This window comes from Canis aureus, chromosome 8 (genome assembly GCF_053574225.1).
Source record: "Canis aureus isolate CA01 chromosome 8, VMU_Caureus_v.1.0, whole genome shotgun sequence".
Lineage (NCBI taxonomy): Eukaryota > Metazoa > Chordata > Mammalia > Carnivora > Canidae > Canis > Canis aureus.
Window position 1 is genome coordinate 77541951 of NC_135618.1, and position 15493 is coordinate 77557443.

General features: G+C 43.5%; 1 protein-coding gene across 12 annotated transcripts in view; it reads left to right on the forward strand.

Moving 5' to 3' along the window:
• PSPH (phosphoserine phosphatase) overlaps window positions 1-13875 on the forward strand; it is a 52631-nt gene extending 38756 nt beyond the window's left edge. For 9 of the 12 annotated variants that reach the window (XM_077908394.1, XM_077908386.1, XM_077908388.1 and 6 more), the window contains 5 exons: window positions 7962-8120; window positions 8797-8931; window positions 9398-9543; window positions 11001-11149; window positions 13403-13875. In XM_077908394.1, coding sequence (XP_077764520.1) covers window positions 7981-8120; window positions 8797-8931; window positions 9398-9543; window positions 11001-11149; window positions 13403-13510 — 678 coding nt within the window. In that variant the 5' untranslated portion in view covers window positions 7962-7980 and the 3' untranslated portion in view covers window positions 13511-13875. Of the gene's footprint in view, window positions 1-6375; window positions 6412-7961; window positions 8121-8796; window positions 8932-9397; window positions 9544-11000; window positions 11150-13402 lie in introns of all 12 variants that reach the window. The other 3 variants (XM_077908384.1, XM_077908390.1, XM_077908392.1) reach the window with 2 other exon arrangements.
• Window positions 13876-15493: the final 1618 nt, after the last annotated feature.

Genomic DNA, 15493 nt, shown 5'->3' on the forward strand with positions numbered 1-15493 from the left:
CTCCAACCCCTGCCCACCTCCCTTTCCACTACCCCTTGTTGTATCTCTCATGTTTTGTCACCCTCACTGATATTTTCACTCATTTTCTCTCCTTTCCCCAATATTCCCTTTCACTATTTTTTATATTCCCCGTTTGAGTGAAACTATATAATGATTGTCCTTCTCCGATTGACTTACTTCACTCAGCATAATACCCTCCAGTTCCATCCACGTTGAAGCAAATGGTGGGTATTCGTCCTTTCTGGTGGCTGAGTAATTGTATACATAGACCACATCTTCTTTATCCATTCATCTTTTGATGGACACCAAAGGAGCCTGTCCGTTATTCTCCTAAGTGCCCACTCTGAGTTACATTGTACTGCCTCATGCACAGCCTTTAGCCTGTCCCATTGATCTCATTTTAGCTCTTCTTACATATTTGTCTGTTCGTGGCTTTCTTTCTATTTACATGATTCATTCTCTATGCTCAGTGGGGTTGCATTGCACCAAGCATTGCTTCTCCACCGATAGACCGCTGTCTTTTTTTTCTTTTTTTTAAGATTTTATTTATTTATGAGAGACACAGAGGCAGAGACACAGGCAGAGGTAGAAGCAGGTTCTATGTGGGGAACCCCAAACGGGACTCGATCCTAGGACCCTGGGATCACGCCCTGAGCTGAAGGCAGATGTGTAACCACTTAGCTACCCAGGTGTCCCTAGACCCCTGTCTTTTAGGCTTGTGGAGCGAGCCTGCCTAGCCATGTGTTATGAGTTTGGATTGATTTCCTCTAGTCCAGAGCCCAGTAGGTAGTTACTGAGCCACAGACAGGGTAGGGTAGCAAGCTATTTGGTGTTCCCCAGCTTGTTGGAAACTTGATTTATGAAACCTGTTTCTATCTGCTGGTCTCCCAAAGAATGTGCAGACTTTTCTTCTTTCACTGTTAATGAATGATAACCCATTGTGTTGTCCAGCTAGCAGAACTTTGGTCTGAGTTCTTGATGAAAATGTTTGACATTTCCTGAGTCCGCATAGGTTTTTTAAAAAAATTTATTTATTTATTCATGAGAGACACACACACACAGAGAGGCAGATACACAGGCAGAGGGAGAAGCAGGCTCCATGCAGGGAACCTGATGTGGGATTTGATCCCAGGACCCCAGGATCATGGCCCTGAGCAAAAGACAGATGCTCAACCATGGAGCCACCCAGGCATCCCTGATTAATTAATTCTAATTAATTATTTGAAGGGGTGGGAAGGAAATAAAACAGTATCAGGAAGGTTATTTAATCTTCATCTTGAAGAATAAATAGGAATTTGTCCACTAGGTATGAGGGATTAGGTGATTTTAGGCAGAGGGAACAGCATTTGCAAAAGCACAGAGGTTTAAAAAACCATGACAGGGGCAGCCGGGGTGGCTCCATGGTTTAGCGCTGCCTTCAGCCCAGGGCGTGATCGTGGAGACCCAGGATCAAGTCCCACGTTGGGCTCCCTGCATGGAGCCTGCTTCTCCCTCTGCCTGTGTCTCTGCCTCTCTCTCTGTGTCTCTCATGAATAAATAAATAAACTCTTCTTTAAAAAATTAAAAAATAAAAAACTATGACATATTTAGAGAAGAAGACATCCTGTGTATATCTTGAGCATAAGTGTTGTGTGTGTGTGTGTGTGTGTGTGTGTGTGTGTGTTGGAGAAGAGCAATGAGTGATAGATTGGTGAAATAGATAGGATCCAAATCATGAAGAGCATAAACTAATTGAATAACGGAGACATTATGTTAATCGATATGCTGATAATGGGGAATGGATTTGCAAGGGCATTGTTAAGTCTGATATGATTAAGTCTTAATGTGATTTGATTCTGGAATCCTCAGAAGCCAGACATGAATACAGGCAGGTACAGGAGTATATTTAAAATTAAAATGTAAAATTAAAATGTAATGGCCATGTTAAAAAACAGTCCTTACATTTTAGAAATATACACTGAAATATTTTGGATGAAATTATGTGATTTGATTCAAGATAATGAGAAAAGGTGGAGGTGTTTGGGTGTGATATTATGATTTATTTTATTTATTTATTTATTTGTAAATTTTTATTATTTTTTAAATATTTATTTTTATTTATTTATGATAGACATAGAGAGAGAGAGAGAGAGAGGCAGAGACAGGCAGAGGGAGAAGCAGGCTCCATGCAGGGAGTCCGACATGGGACTCGATCCCGGTTCTCCAGGATCACACCCCCGGCTGCAGGCAGCGCTAAAGCGCTGCGCCACTGGGGCTGCCCTATGATTTATAATAAGAAACATATTTAGGCATCTCTGGCACAAAGCTCTTAAAACCCTTGGAACTTCCTGTGATGAGAGTGATAAAGGTGTTCTTATGTCAGTGAGGTGACTTTTGGACTGTATGCACCTAACGATGGAGCTATCTGCCAGTGGAACTGACCTTGGTGACTAGAGGATTGGAATATTTAGTCTTATATCCCTGACCTCTGGAGAGCAGAGAGGGGTTGGTGATCTAGCCAGTCACCAATGGCCAATGATTTAATCAGTCATGCCTTTGTGATGACTAAAAACCCAAAAGACAGGGTTTGGAGAGCTCCCATGTTGGGTTGGTGAACACATGGAGGTGCGGAAGAATGGTAGGCTCAGGGAGGGTATGGAAGCTCTGTGCTTCTTCCGACATAACTTGACCTGTGTGTCTCTTCCATCTGACAAGTAAAACATGTCTCTGAGTTCTATGAACCATTCTAGCAAATCAGTCAAACCCAAGGAGGAAGTTGTTGGTGCCTTTGCTCAATATAGCTAATTGATCAGAAGCTCAGGTGACAACCTGGACTTGGCACTGGGTCTTTTTTTTTTTTTTTTTTAAAGATTTTATTTATTCATGAGAGACACAGAAAGAGAGGCAGAGACACAGGGAGAGGGAGAAGCAGGCTCCCTGCAGGGACTCAAACACAGGGTCCCGGGATCACGCCCTGAGCTGAAGGCAGGTGCTCAACCTCTGAGCCACCCAGGGTCCCTGACACGAGGGTCTTAAATGTGTGTGTGTGTTTGTGTGTGTGGTGGTGGTGGTGGTAGGGGGTTCAGTCTTGTGGAGCTTAACCTGTGGAATCTGGTACTATCTCAATACATAGTGTCAGAATTGAGTTGAATGATAGGGGACACCAGGTGGTGTCTAAGAATTGCTCAGATGTGTGGGAATTCCCCATGTTGGAATTGGGGTACAGAACCTTTTATAATGGAGTTGTTGATGAAGCACCACTTGCTTGGATCATTGAAGCAGGGTGATGCATACATGGAATTCATGTATTTGTTCACTCTATTTTTCTATGTATTTGAAATTCTCTGCAATAAAAACCTAAAAAAAATAGTTATCGCATGTACTTCACAATGATATCATTTCATTTATTCAACCTTCAGAAATTAATTGACATCTACTCAAAAGAAGCTCAAAATAAGTGTTTTGGGGAATTTTGGATCTTAGTATGAAGAGCTTGCAATCCAGGAGTGGAGGTGACACGCACATAAATAAGTTTAAGATAATTAGGAATGTTATGAATTTCATATATTGAAAACAGGTCTACATGAAGTACTGTGGAAGTTCTGGGGAGAAATTTTTTTCAGCCCCAGGGAATCAGGGAAGACTTGGTAGTGAAGACGGCATTTGAGCTTTATTCATTCACTTACTCAACAAATCTTATTAAGCTATGTGCCTGCTACTGTTCTTAGTCCTAAGGATCCAGCAGTGAACAAAGCTTATAAAATGAGGACAGACGGACAATACTTGGTAAACATAATGAGTATCATTTATCGTATGTTAGAAGATGATAGATGGGGATCCCTGGGTGGCGCAGCGGTTTGGCGCCTGCCTTTGGCCCAGGGCGCGATCCTGGAGACCCGGGATCGAATCCCACGTCGGGCTCCCAGTGCATGGAGCCTGCTTCTCCGTCTGCCTGTGTCTCTGCCTCTCTCTCTCTCTGTGATTATCATAAATAAATAAAAATTAAAAAAAAAAAAAAAGAAGATGACAGATGTTACAGAAAAAAGAAAAAGACATAGGGATATTAGTAAGGTTGGGTTAAGGATAAGGAGAGAGAGGTTGCAGTGATAAACAGGGTGGTCAGGGCTGGCTCATGGAAGAAGGTGATACTTGGGCCAACCCCTTTTTTAAAAAATTCATTGTTTTTTTAAATTGAAGTATAGTTGACACCTAGTATTATTTGGGCAAACTCCTGATAAAGGATTTGGCCAAGTGGGTATCTAAGTGAAGAGCATTCCCACGAGGGGCACAGCTGGAGCGAAGGCCCTGAGTGGGGAGTTGGCTCAGTGCATTTCCAGAGCAGCAGGAAGACCAGTGTGGCTGGAGCAGAGTGAGCAGGGGGACACAAGTAGGAAATGAGATCAGAGAGGTAATGGGGAGGGCGTGGTGGTGGTGGTGGTACCAGGGGAGGGACAGACCTTAGAGGTAGTTGTAAAAGCTTTGGCGTTTACTCTTAATAAAATGAGGAGCTGTTGAAGGATTTTGAACTAGAAGTGTGACGTGATTTGTTTAGTAGCTTACAATGATTACTTTGTCGGTTATGTTGAGAACAGAAATGGGGGGGGGGTGGCTTTTAGGAGGCTGTTGGTACAGTCTTGGCAAGAAACTTTGGCAACTCAGGCTAGAGGGATAGACATGGATGGGGTGAGAAGTGGAGAAGTGGTCAGATTGTGCTTGGACTTTAAAGGTAGAAGCAACACAGTTTCCTGGATGATTGTTTTGGGACTGTCGAGGGAGAGAAAGAAGGCGCAAGATGGCAGTTTGGGGGCAAGAAGATCAGGAGTACAGTTTTAGGCATGTGTAGTTTGGGATGTTTATCAGATACCCAAGTGAGGTCAGGTTGGTGGTTGGAGTTGAGAGTTTGGGAGACAGGACTGGGCTCCAGGTCTGTGTTGGGGGTCACTATCATAGAGGTGACATGTAAAGCCCCGAGCCTGTATGGCTCCATTGAGGGAGTGGGTATGGTCAGAGGAGACCAGGGGTGGACCGTGGGTCACTGCAACATTCAGAGAAGCAATCAGCAAAGGAGCTCAGTCGCTAAGAGGGGATGATGTGTGAACCTGGGAAGTCGGTCCTCTGAGGTGAGGGATTGGCTTTAACAGGAGCATGACAGGGGTGGAAAGAGATTATAGATAATTAGTAGAATATGTATTTAGTATTCATGTATTTTTTAAAAGATTTATTTATTTGAGAGAGGGGGGAGGGGGGAGGGCAGAGAGATACTGTGCTGAGAGCAGAGCCGATGTGAGACTGGATCCTAGGACCCCCAGATCATGACCTGAGCTGCTTGACTGTCTGTGCCACTCTTGTATTCTTGTATTTTTAATAGTTTTCTGCTTAATAGAAACTTCATTCACATTGAGGCTGATGTTAGAGTTTAATACTCTGTTACCTTACTGGATGCATTAATTTGCCTCCTTTTCCCCTGTTTCTGTGGGTCTCCAGTGAAACTCCTGTTTCCCATTTGAAGCACTCTTTTGTAAGGGTTCCAAACAAGGGTCAGCAATTTTTCTGTCAAGGGCCAGATGGTGAATATTTTAGGCTGTGGGGGCCTCCGTCTCTGTTGCAGCTCCTTCCCATTGTTGTGTGAAGGCAGCTCTGGATGCATAAACCGGTGAGCGTGGCTGTGTTCTGCTGAAACTCTACTTATGGACACTGGATTTTGAAATTTATAGGTTTTGTGTGTCACAGAGTTTTATTCTATTGATTTTTTTCACAGTTATTTAAAATATAGAGGTGCCTAGGTGGCTCAGTTGGTGATCTCACCTCAGGTCTTGATCTCACCTCAGGTCTTCATCTCAGGGTTGTGAGTTCAAGCCCCGTGTTGGGCTCTGTGCTGGGTATGGTGCCTACTTGAAAAAAAGAAAATAAAGGGGTGCCTGGGTGGCTCAGATGATTAAGCATCTGCCTTGGCTTAGGTCATGATCTTTAGGTCCTAGGATCAAGCTCTGAGTTGGGCTCCTAGCTCAGTGGAGAGTCTGCTTCTCCCTTTCCCTCTGCCTCTCCCTCTGTTTGTGCTCTCTCTCAAAGGAATAAATAAGGGAGACCCAGTGGTGCAGCGGTTTAGTGCCGCCTGCAGCCCGGGGTGTGATCCTGGGGACCGGGGATCGAGTCCCGCATCAGGCTTCCTGCATGGAGCCTGTTTCTCCCTCTGCCTGTGTTTCTGCCTCTCTTTCTCTGAATAAATAAATAAATCTTAAAAAAAAGAAATAAATAAAAAATCTTTAATAAATAAATAAAATAAATGAAATGTGAAAATTAGTCTTACTTCACAGGCTGTACAAAAACAGGTTGTAGTTGATTTGCCTACTGGCTATAGTTTGCCAGCCCTGCTGTAAAATGTTTTTTTCTCCTCAGGTCAACTTTGGCTTGGATCATTCTGCCAGACGCAAGGTTAGAAATCAGTTAGGAAGCAGGTTGGCCAGCTCCTTTGAGTCTGTTTTTAGCCGTTATCTGTTCTGTTCTTTTTTCTTTCTTTTCTTTTCTTTCTTTTCTTTTCTTTCTCCCTTCCCTTCCCTGGACTCGATCCAGGGACTCTGGGACCACGCCCCAAGTCAAAGCCAAAGGTGGCTCAACCGCTGAGCCACCCAGGCGTCTCAACCAGCATCTGTTCTAAATATAGGTTATTTGCATCATCTGTGTGGCCTCGTACATGACATATTTGATGAGAGGTGTAGGCAATTTTTAGGATCCCATTTACCCCTAATATTCTAGTCCAGTGATTTGCTTAAAAAACACAAAACTCTTGGGGGCACCTGGGTGGCTCCCTCAGTGAAGTGTCTGCCTTCGGCTCAGGGCATGATTCTCAGGTCCCGGGATGGAGCCCCACGTCGAGGTACCTGCTCCACAGGAAGCCTGCTTCTCCCTTTCTCTCTGCCCCTCTCCTAGCTTATGCTCTCTCTCTCAAATAAATAAATAAAATAAAAATATAAGATTCTGAAAATTCCTTTTTTTTTTTTTAAGCTTCTTCAGCACTGTGGTCTCCAGTCCCTTCCTGTGAGCCTGACCTCCTCTTCTGTTTCCTTCCCAGGCCCCTGAGCTGACCCTTTCCATTTCTGCAGGCTCTGCCCTTAGCCCTCTTCTTTCCCTGCTCTCTCCACTGTGCTGACTTTCGTCAGGCCATACCCTCAATTATGGCCTCTGTATTGGTGACTAATCCATGTGCGGTTCAGATGCGGTTCAAGCTCTGACCTCTTCCACGGCAAAAAGCCTTTCAAGGTTTCCTGTTACCTGGATGGTATGATCCAAACTCCTCAGCCTGGCCCAGAGCCCCCCTTGGTGCACCGCCTGGCAGCTGGACTCCGTGGGGCAGCTTCCAGGATCTCATCCATCCTTCTGCTCCTTGCCTCTGCCACACCCTCCTCTCTGCATCATGGCCCTCTCTTCTTGCCTCCACCTCCCTGCTCTCTCCTCCCTGCACACGCCCAACTGATACACTGCTGTTTGAGAACCCACTCAGGCCACTTAACCTTTCAAGGTTCTTTTTTTTTTTTTCTTTTTTTTTCTTTTTTCTTTTTTACCCCTTCAAGGTTCAGTTCAAATGACTGTCCTTGGGAAGCCCTGTTTCAGGGCAAGGTTAAGCATTTTCTCTCTGTGCCCATAGTATCTTAGGCACATTTCCACTTCAGCACTTGCCTTATTGCTATTATTATTAGGTCAAAAATAGTTGAATATTGGTTGAACATCAGATACATTTATAAGCTAGTACCTTCATTAGAGTGATTCCTGGGAGAAGAGTTTGGCCCACCTCATCTTTGTCTCCTCAGAGCCTGACATTTAGAAGATGCTTACTTTTTGTTAAAAAATGAATAAATCCTTGAGTCCATGTTTATGTGGGATATGCTTGACTTTGATATGAATCAAAGTATATTGGCATTAGTAGGCAAAATTGGATCTTCTTGTGATGATGGGTCGTTAAATATATTTATCTTTTCTTGTTGTAGGAGGAAGATTCTTTCAAGGATGGTCTCCCATTCAGAATTGAGGAAGCTTTTCTGTTCAGCTGACGCAGTGTGCTTTGATGTTGATAGCACAGTCATCAGAGAAGAAGGAATTGATGAGCTAGCCAGATTCTGTGGAGTTGAGGATGCTGTGTCAGAAATGTAGGAACAGTATTCAGTCACTTTATGAAATGAGAAATAATTGCAAAACAGTGACATTTGGATGACAGGCAGGACCATAATTCCCCTATTTTTAGTCCCTGACTGCCGATCATGGGCAGTAAGCTTCTTTTATCACTTTGAGCCGAGTTGGGTAGTGTACATCATCCTGTCATCCATTTATGCAAATTCTCATGGCAAAAAAAAAAAAATAGTTGCCTCTGACAAATAAATATGGATGACATGCTCTTAGTTTGGTCAGAGAAACGATGACCATAACCAACCAAAGAAGAATGACGGGGTAGGGGATCGTTAAGCACCCAGTGCTTTGTGACATGGCTAGTTTTGGTTCAGTCTCTCAGTTTCTGCCTGGGTGAGACTCCTCCCTCCTGCCTGCCCTCCCCATTGCTGCCTACAATCACCAGGTCATGGACCATTTCATGTTCAGCTGCATTTGATACAAGACATGGCCACATAATACTAATATGATTCTCAAGCAAACTTGCAGGAAGTTTATTCCCAGGCCTCAGTCCCATGGCATTGTAGCATGTCTGCTGTATGGTGGGGCTCTGGGTAGCACCTTCCTTGTGGGCAAATGTGGGGGGAGCTGGGGAGGTAAGGCCTGTGAACCAAAGGGTCATCTGACATGGCTAGCCTGATTGTTGGGTCTTCCTCCTAGGACCCGGCGAGCCATGGGTGGAGCAGTGCCTTTCAAGGCTGCCCTCACAGAGCGCTTAGCTCTGATCCAGCCCTCCAGGGAACAGGTGCAAAGGCTCATAGCAGAGCACCCCCCACACCTGACCCCTGGCATAAGGTAAGAGGAGCCCGGGTCTGGGTGCTGGCTGTCTGTCAGCACCTGTGTTTTGGGGCACATCCTCTGAAGAGTATCTCACCATTGCTCTAACAGCCCCTTCTGCCTGCTTCTTTGAGCTCTTCCCTGTGGTCCTGTCAGACTGGTTGGCCCCGCCCAAGTCATCTGCCCTTCTCCCTTCCCCCCTACTCCCTACGGAGAGCCCAAGCTTCCTCTTCATTTTGTGTTTCTAGGTTCATGGGCAGAATAGAGTTGTGGGATGGTTTCCTAAGCAATCCAACCCCACCTATTAATTTCTAAGTGCATTTTGAAAAACACACATACAACATAATTAACCAGGCAATAATACCTTGTCCAATGTATTTGGGCAAATGCTTCCAGGGGAAAAAATGTATTTTACTTTTCACATTTCATGTTTTTTCTTTTATATTAATCAGTGTTTTGGTGTTTTATATTTCTTTTTTTGCAGGGAGCTAGTAAGTCACCTGCAAGAGCGAAATGTTCAGGTTTTCCTAATATCTGGTGGCTTTAGGAGCATTGTAGAGCACGTTGCTTCAAAGCTCAATATCCCATCAACCAATGTATTTGCCAATAGGCTGAAGTTTTACTTTAATGGTAAGACTTTAATGGTATCATTTTCCCTTTCTGGTCAGTTTTAGTGTTCAATAAATAATGTAATGTGTGTTGGAATGCAACTGAAGCACGGCAGCCTCAGAGTTAAATATTGAGATGAAGGATTCTCTCTTTTTAAATTTAATTTAATTTATGTTACTTTATTTAAATTCAGTTAATTAATATATAGTATATTGTTAGTTTCAGGGGTAGAGTTCAGTGATTCATCAGTTGCCCAAACACCCAGTGCTTATAACATCAAGTGCCCTCCTTAATGCCCATCACCCAGTTACACCTCCCCATCTCCCCTCTCTCTCTAGTTTGTTTCCTAGAGTTGAGAATTTCTTATGGTTTGTCTATGATTTTGTCTTGTTTTATTTTTTCCACCCTTCCCCTATGATCCTCTGCTTTGTTTCTTAAATTCCACATATGACTGAGATCATATGAAGTTGTCTTTCTGTGATTGACTTATTTTGCTTAGCGTAATACCCTCTAGTTTTTGTTTTGTTTTGTTTTTTGTTCGAGATGAAGGATTCTCTTGACCGATGTCTTTTGCTCCTTGGTATGCTTTGCTCTGTAAAATAGACTTAGGCCATCATCTCTCCTGGTTTTAGTGTCCATATAATCCCTCTCTGTATATAAATGTCTGCATTTGATTCCTGGGTACCCAGGTGACTCATTTTTGTTACATGTCATATTTCAGGTTTTTGAGAGTTCTATGTATTTCAACCAGTTTAGGCTCAGGAAGGAGAGGTTGTTAGCAGCAAGTCGCTGCCTTTGAAGCGCCCCTGGCCCCTCTCTGGATCGTTGCAGAGCTGCAGCTGTTTTACTACCATCTCAGGAGGTCTCTAGTTATGGCAAGGGGTGGCTGACATCCTTAAAACTAAATATTAATTTAAAACATTTTAAATGTGTTGACAGAACATTTTTGAAGGGTCTACACGTAGGTAGAGCTCATAAAAAAAATGTAGAGAGTGAGTGTGGTAATTGCTGTAAGAAAGAAAATTGATCACATGTAAGTTGGAATCTCCTCCTAGATGAAATAATATAGTAACTTTTTAAAAACCTTTAGTGTGTTATTGTTTCATGGTGTTCTGGCCCAGCAGCAGGCTTGAGAACTACGACTGTGACAGCTTAGAGGACAAAACTGATCGGCCTCATGGTGTTTAAGCCCTAAAGGAGCAAACGCAGAGAGAGGTGCCTGCCTTTATAAAGCCATGCTTGTTATGCGGAGGAATAGGTGTGGGAGTCCAGGCTGTGTCACTTTACTGAGGCCATTTTTAGCCTTCTTGGTGACATTTAAGGGAGGGTATCATCTGTGCACAAAGCTGGCCCTACTGATATAATTCTGCGATCACTGACCTTGTTTTTGTTTTATTTTGTTTTGTTTGTTTTTTGTGATTGCGATGAGTTTTATTTATTTTTTTTTTCACTGACACTGTTTTTACTGCTCTTTTAAGGTGAATATGCAGGTTTTGATGAGATGCAGCCAACAGCTGAATCTGGTGGGAAAGGAAAAGTTATTAAGCTTTTAAAGGAAAAATTTCAATTTAAGAAAATAGTCATGATTGGAGATGGAGCCACAGACATGGAAGCCTGCCCTCCTGCTGTATGTATCAAGTGTGCTAGTTTTTTTCTGGTTGTATTTTTGTTTTAGATGGCTGAGTAAGAAATCCATAAGATTGGTGAGAGGAAAATAAGAACATACTAGGTATCATGGTAACAAACCAAAACAAATGAAACAACTCAATATCAATATGTCAACTGACTTCTTGCAAATCTAAGGAAGAAAACCTTTTAGCGACCCTGTTCTCGCAACATGGCTGCTACCTCTTGGCCCAAGTGTTGGCTCCAGGTTTGGCTTCATCTCCCCCAATAATTCCAGATAATAATACAGCCCTTAATACTGTAACCAAAATGTTAATGTCTCTTTATATTTGATACACTATTTCTTCATACATTACCCTCTCCTTTTTACTGATTAGGGAACTGAGGCTCATAGAGGTTTAATAATGTACCTGTGTTAAACTATTTTATTCTGGGATGCCTGGTGGCTCAGTGGTTGAGCTCCTGTCTTTGGCTCAAGGCGTGATCCTGGGGTCCTGGGATCAAGTCCCATGTCGGGCTCCCTGCAGGGAGCCTGCTTCTCCCTCTGCCTGTGTCTCTGCCTCTGTCTCTGAGTCTCTCATGAATAAATAAGTAAAATCTTTAAAAAAATAAATAAAGCATTTTATTCTTCTGAATAAATGCCGTTTTCTGAAACTAGCAGGAAACACATACTGGATAGCTCGTGTCCTGAATATCCTGTGTGTCCTTTTCATGTAGGACTTTGCCCTTATCGTGTCATTCTAAATGAAGAAAACTTGAACCAAATATAGTGGTGAACTTTTTATTACCTACTTTCCTGAAATCTAAAAATAGTTTTCTCTGAATGATTAACCTAAAGGGGTTAAAGAATTTTGGATCCTTTTAGCTGACTTGAGTCAATTCAAGATGAGACATCTTTAGAGGATTCACAGCCACCACGGGGTTGACTAAGTCATAGATGCTGGGCTGGTTTAGGGAGGAGTGTGTAGAAGTAAAGGGTACAGAGTTCTGTCAGGGAGCTCCTAATCCTGACATCGAGAAATGACAAAATCAGACATTCCAGAGGACCCTGCCAGTCATCAGAGGGTGACGTGGCCCGACTGAACCAAGAGCGAGGGTGCACATGCTGTGTGAAGTCCTCAGAGGTGGAGGGTTGGCCGCCATCACCTGAAGCCCTGGCCGGACCGAGGAAGTGTCCAGAGGCAGGGAGGCAGCAGAGAACAGTGTCCTAGGCACAGACCTGGGCGGTCAGCTGGCAGGAGCCGCATATACAGGCTTTCTCTTCAGCAGCTGTGGAAGACTTGACGCATCAGGCACTGTGGTGTTGCCGTCAGGTCCTGGGAAGCCTTGGGAGGCTTCTGGACAGAGAAGGAATGAGTCAGTGTGTCAGGACAGCCAAGCTGGGGCTGGCATGCAGAAAGGGCTGCCACATGGCAGGAAGCTCAGTGAGGGGGCTAAATTTAACTGGAAGGTAAGAATCTCATTACTTTTGCCCAGCCCCCCCCCCCCCCCGCCTTGTGTAGTTTGAAAAAAAAGTGAAGATGCAAGTAAAAGATTTTTGAATTTCCAAATTACGTCTGTTGTGCCTATATCCTGGCAGAAAAAGAGAAAAAAAACATTTTAAAAGATCACTGACAACAGGAAGGTATCACTTGGTAGAAATTAAGGAAACAAGGTCATTAGTTGAAACCTTAAATAATCTTGATGATGGAAAGTAGGGGGCAGCCAGCAGACCCTGGGCTGTCGTCTTGTCTCCTTCAGCCCAGGACAATCCACGCCCTGGGAGGGAGGACTGTTGGGTTCACACAGGGTGCCTGTCAGGAAGTGCCTGCTCTGGTCCTGGTTGAGGCCCCAGGGGCCCTCAGCTGTACCCCAGGCTTCTCTTCCACCTGCCCTCTTCAAGATTGCCTGGCTTGGCTGTAGCTGCCTCCAGTGTAGAACTCAGATGGTTGCCACCTGATGTGATTTTATCTTTCTAAACAGTTGTATTGGTTTTAAGAGGGCTTAACTTCTCCATGAAGCTTGCAGTGTCCCCTGGCCTGGATGGGGTGCAGTGCACGGACTCATTCATTCTTGGGACACTGGAGCCAGGGAGGCTCCCAGGGCGCTGGGGAGGCTTCCCCTCCAGGCTGGGCTCCACTTAACACAGTTTCTTTTTTCAAACAACTCTTACTGTCCCAGGCTGCTGCTGTTTCCTCCCCCTCTCCTTCCTCCTCCTTGTCCTCCTCCTCTTCTTCTTTTTAAAAGTCTTTCCTTTTTTTTTTCACTTTCTTAGGATGTTTTCATTGGATTTGGAGGAAATGTGATCAGACAACAAGTAAAAGACAACGCAGAATGGTACATCACTGATTTTGTAGAGCTTTTGGGAGAACTGGAAGAGTAATACCAATTTTTATATGGTTCATTTTTTCAGGTTAATTTTTAAAAGTCACAGAGTTTGATACTGTTTGCTTACAATTGCCTATTACAACTTAATGTATAGATTTGGTATTGATTATCTGTACTTCCAAGTAAACTATGGAAAATCACTTTAACTGCAGTCCCAGTATTATTATGACCATTAATTACCTGGACAGTTTTATAATCAGAATTCTTTATGTATTTTCCTAGTGATATTTTATTTGAGACTTTTTAAAGGAGGATAGTAAATTAAACACCTTTCCTATTGGAAATATGGGTTAGGCAGCTTTAAGTGAATATTGGTTTTCCTTTGATAGGTAAATAAAAGTTTATCCATTTATCAGCACAGATTGGTGGCATTGTCAATTCTGGCTATCATGCGTTTCAAGTACGTTCAATGTTTGAATAGAAACAACCTCCAGAAAAGGGAACCCTCTTACACTGTTGGTGGGAATGTGAACTGGTGCAGCCACTCTGGAAAACTGTGTGGAGGTTCCTCAAAGAGTTAAAAATAGACCTGCCCTACGCCCCAGCAATTGCACTGCTGGGGATTTACCCCAAAGATACAGATGCAGTGAAACGCCGGGACACCTGCACCCCGATGTTCATAGCAGCAATGGCCACAATAGCCAAACTGTGGAAGCAGCCTCGGTGTCCATCGAAAGATGAATGGATAAAGAAGATGTGGTTCATGTATACAATGGGATATTCCTCAGCCATTAGAAACGACAAATACCCAGCATTTGCTTCGACGTGGATGGAACTGGAGGGTATTATGCTGAGTGAAGTAAGTCAATCGGAGAAGGACAAACACTATATTGTCTCATTCATTTGGGGAATATAAATAATAGTGAAACGGAATAGAAAGGAAGGGAGAAATGTGTGGGAAATATCAGAAAGGGAGACAGAGGAATCCCTGGGTGGCACAGCGGTTTGGCACCTGTCTTTGGCCCAGGGTGCGATCCTGGAGACCCAGGATCGAATCCCACGTTGGGCTCCTGGTGCATGGAGCCTGCTTCTCCTTCTGCCTATGTCTCTGCCTCTCTCTCTCTGTGTGACTATCATAAATAATAAATAAAAATTTTTAAAAACTTATAAAAAAAAAAAAAGGGAGACAGAACATAAAGACTCCTAACTCTGGGAAACAAACTAGGGGTGGTGGAAGGGGAGGAGGGCAGGGGGTGGGTGTGACTGGGTGACGGGCACTGAAGGGGGCACTTGAAGGGATGAGCACTGGGTGTTATTCTCTATGTTGGCAAATTGATCACCAATAAAAAATAAATTTATTATTAAAAAAATAAAAAAAGAAACAACCTCCAGGCAAGGAACCACCACTCGTGCTTGTCACCACTCGGCCTACCAACCCTTGCCCTGGGCCAGAGGGGTGGATGTGCTTTAGTAGCTCTTGGAGCTACTAAATTTGTAGCTCCAATTTGTCATGTTGGTAATGTTAAAAAAAAAAAAAAAAAAAGGCTTTAAAAAATGGAGCCTTAAATAAAAGTAGTGACATTATAAAAAGGGTATTTGATAATCACATGAAATAAAAGAACTAAAAACACATTTTACTCATCCCAAATAAGTTTTGCCTTAAATGAATTAAGAAATACCTCCTCATTGGGATGCCCCGGTAGCTCAGGGGTTGAGCGTCTGCCTGTGACTCGGGGTGGGATCCCAGAATCCAGGATCGAGTCCCTAGTCAGGATCCCTGTGAGGAGCCTGCTTGCTTCTCCCTCTGCCTATGTCTCTGCCTCTTTCTCCCTGTTTCTCATGAATAAATAAATAAAATCTTAAAAAAAAAGAAAAAGAAAGAAATACCTCCTCATAGCCTACATGAACCATTCTTTCTTAACAGATCACTTGGAAAGACCTGAAAGCCAGGTTTGTGTTTATTCTCTGCAGTGCCAAGAAAGAGAAATTTCAGAACATGCTTTGAAAGTATGCAGTTATATACACTCCCTGGTAGAAA